The sequence below is a fragment of the Ornithorhynchus anatinus genome, chromosome 3 (genome assembly GCF_004115215.2).
Source record: "Ornithorhynchus anatinus isolate Pmale09 chromosome 3, mOrnAna1.pri.v4, whole genome shotgun sequence".
Classification (NCBI taxonomy): domain Eukaryota; kingdom Metazoa; phylum Chordata; class Mammalia; order Monotremata; family Ornithorhynchidae; genus Ornithorhynchus; species Ornithorhynchus anatinus.
The window spans coordinates 121,921,818-121,939,377 of NC_041730.1; the positions used below are offsets into that span (position 1 = coordinate 121,921,818).

Below are 17,560 nucleotides of genomic sequence, written 5' to 3' on the forward strand. Positions count from 1 at the left end.
GCTCCCCATGTGGGATAGGGACTGTTTTCAACCTGATTGTCTTGTATCTAACCCCAGGGCTTAGTACAGTGCTCACATAAAAAGCCCTTACCAAATACCACTTAAAAACAGACAAAAAAACAAACATGATCAGGGCAGCACAGTGAAGTATTAACTGGAGAGCGGAGAGACAGGAGGCAGGGAGGTCAGCGAGGAGGCTGATGCAGTAATTGAGGTAGAATATGATAAGGATTTGATCAGCATGGTAAAATTTTGGATAGAGGGGAAAGGGTAGATTCTAGAGCTCTTATGAAGCAATGAAACATGACAAATGGAAACAAATGTACACAATTCCTATTGAATTTCTCAGTTGGGAAAGGCTAGTGTTTTAGAATCATTAAAGACACACGACAACTACCTTTTAGCCTGGCATCACACGATGTTCTAGAGTATAGATACTTTCATTTGTCATTCAATTCTGTGTGTACACCACCATCTTGTGGAGAAACTATTAAATATGACAGTGATATAATACAGAGGGATGAATAATTTCATCTGAAAGACAATTAGCCAACAAGGAAGGAACATAAACAGGAGGATCTCTAAATTCTCCATTTCTTATGAAATCAATCACATTCACATTTTCAAACTGAAGAGTATTTCGTAAGAACTTTTATTTTTTGGAAAAAAAAGAAAAAACTCAACAATATTAAAATATTTCTGATTTTTCTGGAGGAAAAGGGGGCATAAAATAATTCATATAAAACTCAAGCATTAATGGTGCAAATATCTTTCCAATCGGATTTGCACTCCTTGGATGTTGTCACTCTGACAACAAATCAGAGTGAAGCAAAGGTGAGGACAAAATCTCTTGGTCAAGGAACAGTACACGAATATTGGAATGCTCATCCATGAATTTACTCCACATTAAATTAAAAACAAGACGCTCTCAGCATCAATGATTCGGTCACTACCTTTTAAAACAGTTTCTATGAGCCTGCTGAAAAGACAAAATCAGCCACCTTCTCAAATACCATATCTTTCTCTCACCCAGAGACTTTCAAAAGCCCGTCTGTGGGGAACGGAATGGGGAGATGACTGGTTCCGGCACCACAGAATGCCGAAGGTGGACTCCACCTCATCGAGGGGATAAACCCACTGTGGCACCTGTGGGGCAGAGAGCTTTCTGTTCTCTGCGAGGAGGAACTGCATGGCTTATGGCAACTGAATTCGGGAAAGAAAAGCACCTACTTTGGACAACTACTTTTTGCTAACGATCTGTTGAGCTGGAGTGATAGTTTACCTCACCGGAAAAGCACCTACTTCGGACAACTGCTTTCTGCTAACAATCTGTTGAGCTGGAGAAATAGCTTACCTCATCAGACGGCGCCTGCGTATCCTACCACACAGGTCAGAACTACCCTAGAAGCTACGGTTCATTTTATAACAGCAGAAACTGCCCAGGAATTGGGAGACAGAGGTCTTGTCCCCTCACCTGAGACTCTTTACTCGAGTTTTGACTTCTAAATCCCCTCCGAACATCCTCCACGGGTTCCTTCCGCTCCTTGGAATGCCCTCAGCTGCTGCTTCTGTGAGGGACGGGAAGGCTCTCGTGAAGATACTTTAAGCTTCCGTTCTCCGAGAAGTCAGATACTACATGGTCCTGGCCTCGTAGCAACCACTTGGTCGTCAGCAGTCCCTCGATTCCCACGGGGCCCCGGGCGTGGATACGAGAAGTACTGATGCCCACTTCCGCTCCTGCAAAAGGGGACAGGACACAGTGCAGACTGGATGGACGGGGTCTCCTCCCTCCTAGATTACATTCACCCGCAGTAGAGGGACCCGCAAGGAACACCAAGCCTCTCTCTCAAGCCTGGCTATCACCCTCTCTCTTAGACCCCTGACCCACCCGGAATTCACCGTCGAAAGCTGCCGTCTGCTCCCTCATCTGCCAAAAGAGGCTCTCTTACCAAGCCCGAAGCGGTAGCCGTCTGAGAAGCGAGTGCTGGCATTCCAGAACACGCAGGCGCTATCCACATGCTGAAGGAAGAACTCCGCCGTTTTCTCTGCCAGGACAGCCAAGAGAAAGTGAAGATCAGTGAGCGCCCACAGAGCTCAGCACTTCCTCGGTTTCAAAAGCAACCAACCAAGGTAGAGGTCAGTCCTCTCATTGTGCTTTATTCACGGTTTAAGGCTTGAGGATAGAAGGGAAACCTTGATGAACAGCAAGAGAAAACAAAGGCCACGTGGAAATAAGGAGCATGTGAGAACAAGTCTTTTGGGGAACTTGACGTGCCCTCATCTGTATCAGAAATTGGGAGAGAAACAAGATGAACGGTCTCTACTAGTCTCAGTACATTAGTAGTGTCTCTTCAGGATTTTTATGTTTGCCCAGTGCTTTATAAAATGGAAAGTTCTACCCAACCACCTGGAAGACCGCACAGCGGGAAACGCGGCAGGGAGAGACAAGGACACAAATAATATATATTATAAACAGTGAGAGGCAAAGTAGGACAAGGTGGAAGGCAGCCACATCCACTTCCCCAAACAGCCAACAGTTGTGGAATTTCTCCCCCAAGAGGGAATAGGTGCAGCCCAGCTCCCTGAGGTGGGCTAGATCCAAACAGGCTCTCATAGTTGGTCAAACCTTCCCTAATAAAGTTCTAGCTATACCATGTGGTGAAAATGTGCTGTATGGCAGAACTGAAGGTACTTGAAAAGTGACAAAACAGAGATCAAGAAGACCCCCTGACCTGCTGAAAGTCACAAAGTCAGGGACAGAAATGGTAACAGGATCACGGCCCCTACATTCTGGACTGTAGTTTGGTATTTGGAGATATGTTGCGGCCCTCTAGAGAGTAATTAGCTTGCTTTTTCATGAGAAACCATTCAAAAGACCAACAAAAGAGAAGGACTAAGCCTCTGGAATAGGAATGAAGGTTCCAGGAAGAAATGGAATGGACTAAGGCTGCCTAATGCCAGACGCTGGCTACCTGGTTCTCTGAATGCCTCACTCTTGGCTTCAAAGCTGTCCATCACCTTGCCCCCTCCTACCTCACCTCCCTTCTCAATTTCTACGCCCACTCCGCTCCTCTGCCGCCCACCTCCTCACGTTCCCTCGTTCTCGCCTGTCCCGCCGTCGACCCCGGCCCACATCCCACCGCTGTCCCGGAACGCCCTCCCTCCTCACATCCGCCAAACTAGCTCTCTTCACCCCTTCAAAGCCCTACTGAGAGCTCACCTCCTCCAAGAGGCCTTCCCAGACTGAGTCCTCCTTTTCCCTCCCCATTCCCCCTACTCCCTCCCTCTGCTCTAGCCCCTTCCCGTCCCCACAGCACCTGTGTATATTTGTATAGATTATTTCTCTATTTTACTAATGATGCGTATATGCCTATGATTCTATTTATCTACTCTGACGGTATTGATGACTGACTGCTCGTTTTGTTTTGCTCTCTCTCTCCCCCTTTTAGACTGTGAGCCCGTTGTTGGGCAGGGACTGTCTCTATCTGTTGCCGAACTGTACATTCGCTCTTAGTACAGTGCTCCGCACACAGTAAGTGCTCAGTAAATACGACTGACTGAATGAATGGGAGAGAAGCCGTATACTGACCATTTTCAGTAATGATGACATCTGTGTGGGAGCTCCCGTATTTGTGGATATGTTCGATGGCTTCTTGAACGCTGTCCACCACTTCAATGCAGCACTCCAGATCTCCATACTCAGTGCGAAGAGACTTCACCTCAGAGGGACTGAACGTCAGGTAGGAAGCAAACTTCGGGCCCGCGTGGATCTTCACCTGAGACAGGCGGGTCAACAGCAATGAAATTACCCCAAACCCGCCCAGTTTTTGCTCTACTTCTAAGGATCTCTCACCTGCATTTATATCTAAGGATATAAGTGCTCTGTAAATAAGATGGATTGATCTCCCCTAAGATTTTTCTCTTCAAGTTCCATATTTTCAGAACAATATAAAAATCACAGTACAAAGCTCTCCATTTTAATACTTTAGATTCATAATCGATTTATGGCCACTTGAACAATTCGGAGTCAGCTCCACTGGTCACGACGAGACCCCCTCTTTTTGACCGCCTCAGGGTGAGGAGGACTCTACCTCTGTGTAGACCCCAGAGCTTAGTACAGTGCTCGGCAAATGGTATGAGCTTAACCAATACCACCACTATTATTATACTTTGAATGGGAAACCACAGAAAGAACCTATGACAGCCGCTGGTCTGAGGAATGGCAGTTCAGGACCCAACCGCCCAGAGCGATAACCGATCCACTTGCTGACTGACTGCGTGCGACTAACCTGTTCCACTCTCAACATGTCAATGATCTGGTCAAACAGTGGCGTTCTTAGTAGGTCCCGGTGAATTAACAAGGTTTCCAAGGCATTACAGGCAGCGGGGTATTCACACTTGGAGTCTCTGACTACGCAGGGAAGAACAGACAGACACTTACATCTCACTTTCTCGAAGGTAACGCCACAACACATCCGACTGCGCGATCGCCAAATCAGGCGCCAAAAAGAGACGTCTCGCTCTTACCTATTCTTGTGACCTTATCGACGCTAGCCTCTGGGTCGACATACATGTGGCAGATCCCTTCACTGTGTCCCATCACGGGGATTCCTTTAGCGGCTTTCTGGATGTCTCTGACCAGCTGAGAAGAACCCCTTGGGATGATCAGGTCTATCAGTTTATCTAGACGACAGAGGTCTTCGACTTCCTCTCTGGTGTTCACCTGCCAGGCCATCAGAATTAAGAGAGTTTAGGGAGGACGCCTAAGACGTCGTCATTGGTATAGAGGATGTCTCACTCAACAAGGTGTCTGCTGCTGCTGAGAAAATGCATAAGGGCATTCTGTTCCAAGGCCACCCAGAGACCACACGCACACTCTGCCTCGCGACGCACTACTGGCCTCAGGGGAAATAGGTAAGAGAGTGAGGATGCTTCAGCACAAACCAGGATCACTACCATAAAACGAGAACACGCTTTCATAACTTCCAAAGCTGAATTTCATGGTAGGTGACATTTTCTTCGCATAGGGAGACTCTCTCTCTTTCCCCGCCCCCTTCTCTCTAAATTACGCAACGGCTCAGATTCTCCAAAGCTTAATCAACTGGTTCAGACTGTTGAGACCGGAAGATAAATCAAAGTCGGTCACAGGGTCACTAAAAGTAATGATCCTACCCCAGAAGATTTCATATAATACGGGGTGGAGGATGAGCTTGGGGTAGAATTGACTGGGTGAGAGAGCTGGCCTTGGGTAGCACTCAGGAGTAGGGAAATATATCTCTGATAGAATGAGGAAGCAGCCCGGCCTAGTGGATAGAGCATGGGTCTGGGAGACGGAAGGACCTGGGTTCTAATCCCTGCTCTACCACTTGTCTGCTGTGGGCAATTTGCTAAACTTCTCTGTGCCTCAGTTGCCTCGGGGGTTAAGATTATGAGCTCTATGTGGGACATGTACTGCTCCCAACCTGATTAACTTGCCCAGTGCCCAGCACATGCTAAGTGCTTAACAAATACCATAAAAAAAATTTGTATTGTACTCTCTCAAGCGTTTAGTACAGTGCTCTGCACACAGCAAGTGCTCAATAAATACTATTTATTATTACTGAGTTGATTGTGAGCCCTCTGTGGATCTTATCCAACCTGATTATCTTGTACCTAATTCCAGGTCTTAGGGTAGTGTTTAATATGTACCATTATTATTACTACTACTATTAATGATGCTTTAGAAGGGAGTGTGTTTTATGGCAGACTACAATTGTTCAGGAAGGTTGCTAGAACTAGAGGCTCTGCACTTAAAAAATGGCCAAAAAACCAACACCACGGCACAAACTACAAGTTGGTACACAAGGGTGTTGATGGCAAAGTCAGTTGGAGAAACCCAAGATATATATATACATATACACACATACATATATATATACACGCCTGTTTTACTTTTATCCTTTCTAGTTGTAAATATTTCAATGCTTGTCTCCCCTGTTAGAGTGTAAGTTCCTTATGAACAGCGTGGCTCAGTGGAAAGAGCCCAGGCTTGGGAGTCAGAGTTTATGGGTTCGAATCCCGGCTCTGCCACTTGTCAGCTGTGTGACTGTGGGCAAGTCACTTCACTTCTCTGTACCTCAGTTACCTCATCTGTCAAATGGGGATTAACTGTGAGCCTCACGTGGGACAACCTGATTACCCTGTATCTCCCCCGGTGCTTAGAACAGTGCTCTGCACATAGTAAGCGCTTAACAAATACCAACATTATTATTATTATGAACAGGGAAAGTATCTCTCCATTATTCCCTATTTCCCAAGTACTGAGTACAGCGCACCGTACCAAGAGGGCACCCTATAAACACTACTATATCTATATAGTTGTATAATCAAGTATTACACTAAAGTATTAAATAGTAACATCATAAAGCAGCAGGGAGAGGTGCTTTATTTTAAAAAAACACACTCAGTTGCCTGATACGCAGGGCGCACAAAAACATCCCCCCCATCCCCGGAGAAGACACTTGTCCGAACTTGCTTCTCGGAACTCACCAACTGCACTGCGTCCTTGACCCCATACATAGAGAGGGCCTCCTGGGTCAGACTGTGAAGTATCCGGTTGCTGTGAATCGCCTCTTTCCCTCCTTTAAGCAACAAACCATTCCCACTGGCAATAGCTAGGGCTGCCACCTGTCAGACAAAGACAAACGCGGTTGGATCCAAGAAGCCCGTTGGGGACCTCGGCGTCTGCGGCTTTCGGCCACAAAGTTAAGGAAGCGCGGTAGGGCTACGGACCCTCCATCACTTCTTTGTGACCTCAGTGAGTCAGGTGGAGTGATGGATGGAAATAGAAGTCCCTTTCTAAACGAGGAAAGCCCACTCCGGAATCACTAAGCTGATGCGGACCGATGTAGGGGTTGTGTGACGATGTCTACGGAGGACAAAAGTGCACGACTGAGTCACGGAACTCAAACTGGAACTCTGCATCAATCACCCACCATCCCACCATCCCTACTCCTATTTCTCATGAACAATAATATATGCCATCTCCCAGGGATGGAGTGGGTTACATGTCATAATCGGTTACGTAAACAAAGTCTATAAACAAAAATAATTAGGGGGAAAAGCCTCATTTCTTCTTTTCCCATTCCCTTCTGCCTCCCCCTTGCACTTGAATTTGCACCCTTTATTCACCCCTCCCTTGACCCCACACCACTTATGCACATACCCACAATTTGTTTATTTTAATGTCTGTCTCAACCTCTAGACTCTAAGCTCACTGTGGGCAGGGAACTTGTCTACCAGCTCTGTTATATTGTACTCTTTCAAATGTTTAGTATAGTCCTTCACACACTAAATGCTCAATAAATGCGACTGATTGATTGATTAATTAATTGAAAACTGAACATGCCTTTTCTTTGGTCATTAAAATCCCTTATAAGTAGCCTGGCTCTCCAACGTCTGGGCTTCTGACCACCTACCTGGGGCAGGCAGTCAGGACGGGATTCAAAAATCACCAGCAGGACTCCAATCGGGACCGTCACTTGCTCCAATTCCAGGTTCTTGGCAATGAGTGTCCGCCGCACTACCCGGCCGACGCTGTCCTGAGACGAGGATGCAATCTGACGTAATCCGATGGCCAAACTGTTCAACTTGGATGTAGAAAGGCTTAAACGTTTCAGCAGAGGGGGTGCCAGTCTCCCTTGAAAATAAAAAAACAAGAGAAATGAAGAGTATAAGTGGTAAATAAATACTCGATCCTGAAGACCTATTATTGGGAGCCTGATTCCACTATTAACTACCTCCTCTCAAAAAATGTAGTAGGATTTATAGGGTGCCCTCTTGGTATGGTGCCCTATACTCAGGACTCGGAAAATAGAGAATAATGGAGAAATATGTTCCCTGTTCACAAGGAACTTATACACTCTAACGGGGGAGAAAATCACTGAAATATTTATAACGAGAAAGGATAAAAATAAGACATATAACTATATATATACACACACACTCAAGTGATATCAGTATAGATGTGTATAACTGTCTATATAAATATGTAAAAAGCCCCCACATTTACACAGTGATGTCCTTTTTTCCCAAGTGCTTTCCCAACCAATCTCTCATTTTCAACACGTAACATCCTTGTGCGATAGATAATATTTCCCTCATCTTATAGGTGATGAAACCAAAGCACAGAGAGGCTAAGTTTCCCCTGAGGTCAAACAGCAGGCCAGTTGAATAGCCGGGAGTAGAACTCAGCTTTTCTGATTCCCGGGGTTGCATTTTTACCACTAGGCCATGCTACCCGATGGGAAGTGCAGGGTTGTCTGCCTGAGTCACCATCGAGCGCACCGAGTGGCAACAAGATGGCTTCCAGGCAGAGACGGGCCACAGCAAGATCTAGATATGGGGGAAGGAGAAGGGAAATGTGAGGGGACGAGAGAGAGGAGGAAGCAGAATAGCAGCGTGGCCTAATGGATGGACATGGGAGTCATTCATTCATTCAATAGTATTTATTGAGCGCTTACTATGTGCAGAGCGCTGTACTAAGCGTTTGGAATGTACACATCGGTAACAGATAGAGACAGTCCCTGCCCTTTGACGGGCTCACGGTCTAATCGGGGGAGACGGACAGACAAGAACAATAGCAATAAATAGAATCAAGAGTCAGAAGAACCTGGGTTCTAATCCCAAGTCTGCTACTTATCTGCTGTGTAATGTAAACCTGGACAAGTCACTTTACTTCTTTGTGTCCCAGTGTAGCTCATCTGTAAAATGGGGATTAAGACTGTGAGCCTCCTGTGGGACATGGACTGTGCCCAACCTATCTCTTCCCTACCTCAGCGCTTAGAGCAATGCTTGACACACAGTAAGAACTTAAAAAAAAAAAAAAAAAAAAGCAAGGAGCTGGATTAACAGGTGGAGGTGAGCTGAGGCCCGAGGGCCTGGAGCCAACAGGACAGCTGAGGAAGAGAAAAAATAGGAGACAAAACATAAAGACGGCAGTGCTCAAAAGGCAGGGGCAATGGTTTTTATGTTTTGCACAACCCAGCTAAAATGTAAGCTCCTTGATGGTAAGGATCTACCAATTCTATTGTACCCCCCCAATCTTTTAGTACTGGGCTCTAAGCAGAGTAAAAGATCAATAAATGCTTAATTGACTCTAAACCAGAGAGCCCAGTTCAGAACCGTGATCCGTGGCAAATTGCTCTGCACATAGTAAGGGCTCAATAAATACTGTTGAATAAATGAAAGAAACCACTCCAAGTTTCTAGAGAATAATAATGTTGGTATTTGTTAAGCGCTTACTATGCGCAGAGCACTGTTCTAAGCGCTGGGGTAGACACAGGGGAATCAGGTTGTCCCACGTGGGGCTCACAGCAGTCTTAATCCCCATTTTACAGATGAGGTAACTGAGGCCCGGAGAAGTGAAGTGACTCGCCCACAGTCACACAGCTGACAGGTGGCAGAGCTGGGATTCAAACTCATGACCCCCGACTCCAAAGCCCGTGCTCTTTCCACTGAGCCACGCTGCTTCCGAGAAGAGAGGACAGCAGCGCTCAAAAGGCAGGGACAACGCTTTTTTTATGTTTTGTACAATTCCAGCTATATTGTAAGCTCCCTGACGGCAGGGATCATGTCTACTTACTCTATTGCACTACGGCTATACGCTTCTCTATCATAGCGTAATTCTCACAAGCCCTGAATAATAATGTTGGTATCTGTTAAGCGCTTACTATGTGCAGAGCACTGTTCTAAGTGCTGGGGTAGACACAAGGGAATCAGGTTGTCCCACATGGGGCTCACGGTCTTAATCCCCATTTCACAGACACGGTAACTGAGGCACAGAGAAGTGAAGCGACTTGCCCAAAGTCACACAGCTGACAAGTGGCGAGCCGGGATTCGAACCCATGATCTCTGACTCCAAAGCCCGGGCTCTTTCCACTGAGCCAGGCTGCTTCTCCTGTGTTTCACTCCAAAGACTCTTTTCTTCAGGAAATAACTTACAGGACACGTTTTCTTCCAGCAGAGAAAAGAAAAACTCTCCCAAGCACTAAATACAGTGCGTCGAACCCAGTAGGCTCTCAATAAATGCCATTTCTACTGCCGTCATTGGGGAAATAATGGGATTGGAACGATCAACACGCTCTCATGCTTCCACGAGCAAAACCGACTCGGTCGCCTTTACCCTCAGCCTCTTCCATGTCTTTTTTGTTGGCCAAAAGAATCTCATCCCGTTGGTCCGTCAGCAGGTCAGCAAGGCGATAGATAATTTCTGCTCTCTAGAAAGAACAAAGAGAACAGGGCGTTAAGAACACGCAACTGGCTTTTGAACCCTCCAGAGAAAGACACAAGCCAAGAAGTCTTGTTCTCACTCTCAAGTTTCCTCAGAAACTTGCAGGGTCACTTTCTGGTTTACTGTTATGAGGTCTAGGACCTCGGACAACCAGTGCGGGGAGCATCCCCAGGGAAGACCCCCCCAAGCCCGAGGAGGGAAAACTAGGACCAGAGTAGTGAATGGGGCAGAAAAGATGACCAGACTCTAATCGATAATAAGAATGTTGGTATTTGTTAAGCGCTTAATAGGGGCCGAGCACTGTTCTAAGCGTTGAGGTAGATACAGGGTAATCGGGTTGTCCCACCTGAGGCTCACAGTCTTCATCCCCATTTTACAGATGAGGCAACTGAGGCACTGAGAAGTGACTTGCCCTAAGTCACACGGCTGACAGGTGGCCGAGCCGGGATTAGAACCCATGACCTCTGACTCCTAAGCCCGTGCTCTTCCCACTGAGCCACGCTGCTTCTCTATACAGTTGCTCTGTATGGGGGTCCCTCCCCAGAGGGTGAGAAGCAGCGTGGCTCAGTGGAAAGAGCACGGGCTTTGGAGTCAGAGGTCATGGGTTCGAATCCCGGCTCGGCCACTTGTCAGCTGTGTGACTTGGGGCAAGTCACTGCACTTCTCGGTGCCTCAGTTACCTCATCTGGAAAATGAGGATGAAGACTGTGAGCCCCACGTGGGACAACCCGATTCCCCTGTGTCTACCCCAGCGCTCAGAACAGTGCTCGGCACATAGTAGGCGCTTAACAAATACCAACATTATTATTCTTATTAGGAAAGCTAAACCAAAGTATTCAGTGGCCACCTCAGATATTCTAGAGGGGCCCCAGAAGCATCAGGGACCGAACCGGACGGGACAACCGCTCAGAGAAGGAATCCAAATGACACTTCGCAGTTGTGCTCTATCTCCCCGCCCTGAAGTCTTGACAAGGTACCTACTGCCCTTGACGGTGACCCCTGGGTCACTGAGCACTCACTTCAAGTTCTGATTGGCTATGACTGATTTTATTTTTTTTAATTCTATTCCTGATTCTATTTATCTTGATTCTATTTATTGCTCTTGTCTGTCCGTCTCCCCCGATCAGACTGGAAGCCCGTCAAAGGGCAGGGACTCTATCTGTTACCGGTTTGTACATTCCAAGCGCTTAGCACAGTGCTCTGCACATAGTAAGCGCTCAATAAATACTACTGAATGAATGAATGAATTTATTACCTGTTCGGGCTGCAGAGCGGCTAATGTTCTTCCTCCGGATCGAGCCATTTCACCCTGTTGTTCAACTGTAGGGCCTGCAAGCGCATTTCCAAAAATAAAACAATGTTTGGGTTAGCTCTCCGGCCCAATCCCAGTTTATTGATAATTATACTCATACTACTAATCATTATGGTATTTGTTAGTGTACCGGGCATTGTACTAAGGGCTGGGGTGGATGCAAGGAAATCGGGTTAAGCACGGTGCCTGTCCCTCGTGGGGCTCACAGTCTCAATCCCCATTTTACAGATGAGGCAACTGAGGCTCATAAGGGAAGTGACTTGTCACACAGCAGACAAGTGGCAGAGTCGGAATTAGAACCCATGACTTTCTGACTCCAGGACAAGCTCTGTCCACTGCGCCATGCTGCTTCTCCTTGTTTCCACGATGAAGGGCCGGGGGCTCCCAGACCCTCCATGTCTTAGTTCCGACTTTATAGCTGGGGGCGAGGGATGGTGGATGAACAAGTCATACAAATAAACCATCAGTTTTTCTCAGCGCCTGCATAACGCTGAGAAGCGGCGTGGCCTGGTGGAAAGAGCACGGGTCTGGGTGTCAGAGGACATGGGTTCTAATCCCGGCTCCGCCACTCGTCTGCTGTCCGACCTTGGGCAAGCCGCTTAACTTCTCTGTGCGTCAGTTACCTCATCTGGAAAATGGGGATGAAGCCTGTGAGCCCCACGTGGGACAACCTGATTACCTTGTATCTATTCTGGCAGTTAGAACAGTGCTTGGCACACAGTAAGTGCTTAACAAATATCATTACTATTACTACTATTATTAGGTAAGCAGCGGATAAAAAACATTTAATGACCCTAGTTTCGGTTTGATTTTCATGGCAAATTGAATGTGCTATAGATAGAAGCTTCAGGGGATGTGGGGACCTGTACATAGGAAGTTCAGATGACTGGGAGTTGCTGCTCGTAAATCTATGCGGGACCAATTCACATTTTATGGGCTAGTAAAAGTCTTTCGTTAGGCTAATGTGTATTAGTGAGTCAAGTGCAGAAAAGAGAAGCTTTCAGAGGCATCCAAGTGCTTAGCAGAGTGTTTTATACACAGAAAGCATCCATTAAATATCCCCAGTTCACTGACTGATCCCACCTAGACCTATCATTACCTTTATCTCAAAGCAGGCACAGGAAAGCTGACTGCGGAAACTATAAATATCTAATGTGGAGTCCTCATAGATGCTCTCTGGGGGCATGGAATGTCACTCTTTATTGTTGTACTGTATCTCCCAAGTGCTCAGTACAGTGCTCTGCACACAGAGCTCAATAAATACGACAATGAATGAATGACAGGCTAGGGATCAACACGGCCAAAACTGACCACAGTGAGGCTCAGGTCCCAACACTGAAACGGCGGGCATATCCTCAGCACGGCAGACCCACGAAAAACGCGGGGATTACTCCCATACCGTATCACTGGCCTCCCAGGAGCATCCGACCCCATCATTAGCCTGGGATTCACCCGGAAGACAGTTTGGCCAGTTCAATAAAAAAACCTGCAGGTTTCTAGTCAGACAAGCTCCCATCTGTATTGGAACAGAGAAGTACTGTGCAATAGATCCATCCGCTCTACTAAACCTGTTTTACAGAGCTACACTTGAGGTCTCAACAAGGCACCTGAAACTTATTAAAAATAAGACTGCAAAGCGTGGACGCAGGTGTTCAAAGGCAGCGTGAACTGAGAACGATCTCCCTCAGTCATTCATCTTCAGACACAGAGAGTAATCACGTAACCCCTGAGGGATACGGGTGACCACACTCTGAGTGAGTCGGAGACCAATTTACCTGCCGGTTTCACGTCTGAGAAAAAAGTGCCGACTTTCTTCCCTTCCACGATGTCTGTTATCACGTGGCCCGAGATCTTCGGGTGGGTTCCATTGGCGATCACCACCGAAGTGCCACCCTGGAGGGCCCAGAGAGCGGCCTTTACCTGGAGGGACAGCGGAGGAGATTTCCACATATTAGATTCAGGACAGGCCCCATTTCTCACCCCCGGCTAATCATCCTTCTATCTGCTATGTGCTGAGCACTTAGTGGGGGCAGACCACTGTATCAAGAACCTGTGAGACGACATAGTAATAGCAGACGTGATCCCTGTCCTGAAAGAACTTACAGTCTAACAGAGATGGGAGTTGGAGGGCTGCTCCGTACTACAGACTCGGCAAGTCACTGGCGGGAAGTGTAGGAAGCAGAGGTTTCTCGAGTATTATTACTTTCACGATCCCGACCTGGACTGGAAAAGTCGCCAACTCGGCCCCACTCTGACGCCGGTGCTGAGGCCGTCGGATAAACGAGGTGAATGTTTCCGACCTCACGTATTAATTCCGCCGCAGGGATGCTAACCTGCCCTTCTGTTGTTCGATCTCTTCTTTCCTCTTTTTATTTCTGCTCGGGAGGACGGTGGGGTGAAAGATGGAACGGGATAAAACTGAAGACTGACTTTAGGACGGAGCCTTGTAAGGGCCTAAGACCCCAGCAAACTTGGCTAGTGGGCAAAAACCGATCCCAGTGGGGGACAGAAGCAGCGCGGCCTAATGGATAGAGCCCGGGCCTGTGAGTCAGAAGGACCTGGGTTCTAATCCTGGCCCCGCCACATGTCTGCTGTTTGACCTTGGGCGACTCACTTCACTTCTCCAGGCCTCAATTACCTCATCTGTAAAATGGGGATAAGACTGCGAGCCCCACACGGGACAGGGACTGTGTCCAGCGTGATTTGCTTGTATCTACCCCACTACCTAGTATAGTGCCTGGCACAGAGTAACTGCTTAACAAATTCAATTATAATAAGAGATCACTGCTCCCTCTGAAGATGAGGTTGGGGCTGGTGGGGATTGCTTATTACTCCAGATATGATCCTAACACTCCTAGTGCTGGATTGGGCTGCGTCTCTCCACTGTGGGTACTAAAGGGCCCAAATTTAAAGGCCTCTCTTTCAATTTCTGAGAAGCAGCGTGGCCTAGTGGATAGCGCATGGGGCTGTGAGACAGAAGGACCTGGGTTCTAATCCCAGCTCCACTGCTTATCCGCTGTGTGATGTTCTAATCCCAGCTCCACTGCTTATCCGCTCTGTGACCTTGGGCTAGTCACTTTGCTTCTCTGTGCCTCAGTTACCTCATCTGTAAAATGAGGATTAAGACTGTGAACCCCATGAGGGACACGGACTGTGTCCAACCTGATTACCTTGTATCTACCCCCAGCACTTAGAACAGTGCCTGGCACATAGTAAGCGCTTAACAAATACCATTTAAGAAAACCAAAAAAACCCCCTAAAAACCTCCTTACTTGTTGCCCTGAAGGCTGCATTGCATTGCAGAAATTTTAGGGATCTACATTCAACAGTAAAAAAGCCTCGTCATTTGAACTTGTGTTTTGAGAACCATCCTATACTTTTTCACTGGGTCTTTTTGAACAACTCCCCTTTCATTCCTGCCCTGTGGCATGGATGTTGGCATCTTGTTCCACTGTTGTTCCGTACGCACATGGGAATCTCTTGGAAACAAAGAAAAAAGCTTTTTGGGGAGGCACGCTTTTTAAAGGCTTCCATCAATATCATGGTTACCTATTTTCTGAGCACCTCAGTGTGTGGTACGGTATTAGGTCTCGACCGTGAGCCCGTTGTTAGGTAGGGATTGTCTCTATCTGTTGCCGAATTGTACTTTCCAAGCGCTTAGTACAGTGCTCTGCACACACTAAGTGCTCAATAAATATGACTGACTGACTGAATGAATGGTTTAAGAGAATGAGCAAAAATATGGTTCTTCTTCTCAAGGAAGAGAATCCAACTGGACCGTTCCCTCCTCAATGGCTGACGCTACAGTCTGTTAATCCCTCTGAAAATCCTAGGGCCATCAGTGCCTGGCATATCTGTTCAGCACACACCACCTGGCTCCCTGCCAGCCCTAAAAACTGTGCTGGGGAGGGACGTGACAGAGACAGTGGATGGATAAGCCATTTTTCAATTGCATAACCGCTGCGTAAAATTCTGTTTCTGCTGTATGGTCACCAGCGTTCAAATGATCCAGATGTACTGCAAAGGTCACTGGACACCAAGTGCCAATAAAATCAGGGTCTGCATTATTATTCCCCGATTAATCCCTCTTTTCCCCGGCTCGCTCTCCCTTCTGCGCCGTCTATATACTTGGATCTGTGATCTTTGGACATTTGGTATTCGCTCCACCCCCAAACCCACAGCACTTATGTACATATTTTTTTAAATTATATATCATAAATTATTTATTTATATTACTGTCTCTCCCGCTAGACTGTAAGCTCATTAAGAGCAAGAACTGTGTCTGCTAATTCTGCTGTACTGTAGTCTCCCAAGTGCTGTAAGTACCTTAAGCCCGTTGTGCGCAGGGACTCTTTTTATTGCTGCATTGTACTTTCCAAGTGCTTAGTACAGTTCTCTGAGCACAGTAAACACTCAATAAATACGACAACGAATGAATGCTTAGTGGAAGGAGCCTGGGCCCAGGACTCAGAGGACCTGGGTTACTGTGTGATTTTGGACAGGTCGCTTCACTTCTCTGTGCCTCAGTTGTCTTATGTTTAAAATGGGGATTAAGACTATGAGGGCCCCATGTGGGACGTAGGCTGTGTCCAACCTGACTGTAGATATAAGACAGTGCTTAGTACAGTGCCCGGCACATAGTAAGCACTTCCCCTCTACAATGTAAGCTCATTGCGGACGGGCAACATGTCTGCTAATTGTTTTACTGTATTTTCCCAAGCACTTAGTAGAGTGCTGTGCCCAAGGTAAACACTCAAAAAATACCACTGAATGATTGCTCTGCACACAGTAAGCGCTCAATAAATATAATTGAGTGATGATATTCTCATTTTTATAAAGGATAACAGACAATTCACATGAAGCAAGCTATGTCTACTTTGAAAAGGCAGCAAACAAAAGGGCAATCGCACGTGTTTGAAACACTCAGGGATGCAACCTATGCAAGAAGTTCCACCCAAGGCACGGATAAAAAGCGAATTCGCAAACTGCTGAACTAGGTGTTTTGTTTCTAATTTCATATATTTTTAATAAAACTAGGCCAAGCAGAAGGTGTCCATACCTTGGCCTCCATGCCACCCATTCCCACTCTGGACTTGGTTCCAAATGTCACCGACTGCTGATCTCCAGGGTAAAATATGTCAATGAGCTTGGCATCATCTGAACCCGGCGGGCTGTCAAAGAGACCTGAAATGGAGACCGGAACATCAATTTTGCTGTTTTCTCCTCAGGAGAAAAGAGGCAGGGACACGCAAACCCCAACCCTATTCAAGTTGGGCCACCACCAACCCGCCCCCTCGGGATCCCCCATCGTGTTAGAAATGTGAAATAGGAGCAGCTTAGGGAATGGCAAGAGGGACGTCAGATCTCTAAGGAATTAGTAAAGGGGCTAGCTATGCCTCTTTTAGAGCAGCCAAGAGAAAAATCGGGAGGAGTGTTAGGGGGAGGACTGTACAAGTACTTAGTACAGAGCTCTGCACGCAGTAAGCGCTCGATAAACACCACTGATTGACAAAAGAGCTGGAACTCCGAGGGAAACCCAGACAGCCATACTCCGAGCCCTTAGGCTGAGACCCAGAGGAAAGAAAAGGCTTCATTACCTACCTTCTACATCTGAAAGAACAATCAACAGGTCGGTTTTCATTTCCACCGCCAGCCGGGCGGCCAGGCTATCATTATCCTTAACACTAATGACCTACGATGCAGGTAAAAGGTCACAGATGAATCGTTACCCCCCCAGGGGCCGGCTCCAGCCAAGCTCTTCGCTACGCTCTAATGCCGCAAAAGCAGTGCTGGAGGACTGACAACAGAAGCCATGCACAGTCACCGGCCAACTCCCTCGAGAAACCCAAGCCACGCCAGCATCGCTCTTTTCGGACCCGGATCCCTCCGCCCACTGTGAACCGGCAAGGCATCACCTCGTTTCGCTTAGCCCACAACATTTCATTCATCTTAACGGCACGGCTGGCTTCGAGGGCCGG

The 17,560-nt window shown here is 47.1% G+C and overlaps 1 protein-coding gene across 2 annotated transcripts in view; it reads right to left on the minus strand.

Annotated features, from left to right (window-relative positions):
* Positions 1-620: 620 nt before the first annotated feature.
* The window catches only part of ALDH18A1 (aldehyde dehydrogenase 18 family member A1), a 37,923-nt gene continuing 20,983 nt past the window's right edge, over positions 621-17,560 (minus strand). For both annotated transcript variants that reach the window (XM_029060880.1, XM_029060879.1), the window contains exons 7-18: positions 17,184-17,274; positions 16,642-16,766; positions 13,358-13,502; positions 11,526-11,599; positions 10,163-10,256; positions 7,458-7,678; positions 6,529-6,666; positions 4,528-4,723; positions 4,290-4,411; positions 3,590-3,776; positions 1,950-2,045; positions 621-1,737 (exon numbers count right to left, since the gene is read on the minus strand). In XM_029060880.1, coding sequence (XP_028916713.1) covers positions 1,556-1,737; positions 1,950-2,045; positions 3,590-3,776; positions 4,290-4,411; positions 4,528-4,723; positions 6,529-6,666; positions 7,458-7,678; positions 10,163-10,256; positions 11,526-11,599; positions 13,358-13,502; positions 16,642-16,766; positions 17,184-17,274 — 1,671 coding nt within the window. In that variant the 3' untranslated portion in view covers positions 621-1,555. The remainder of the gene's footprint in view (positions 1,738-1,949; positions 2,046-3,589; positions 3,777-4,289; positions 4,412-4,527; positions 4,724-6,528; positions 6,667-7,457; positions 7,679-10,162; positions 10,257-11,525; positions 11,600-13,357; positions 13,503-16,641; positions 16,767-17,183; positions 17,275-17,560) is intronic.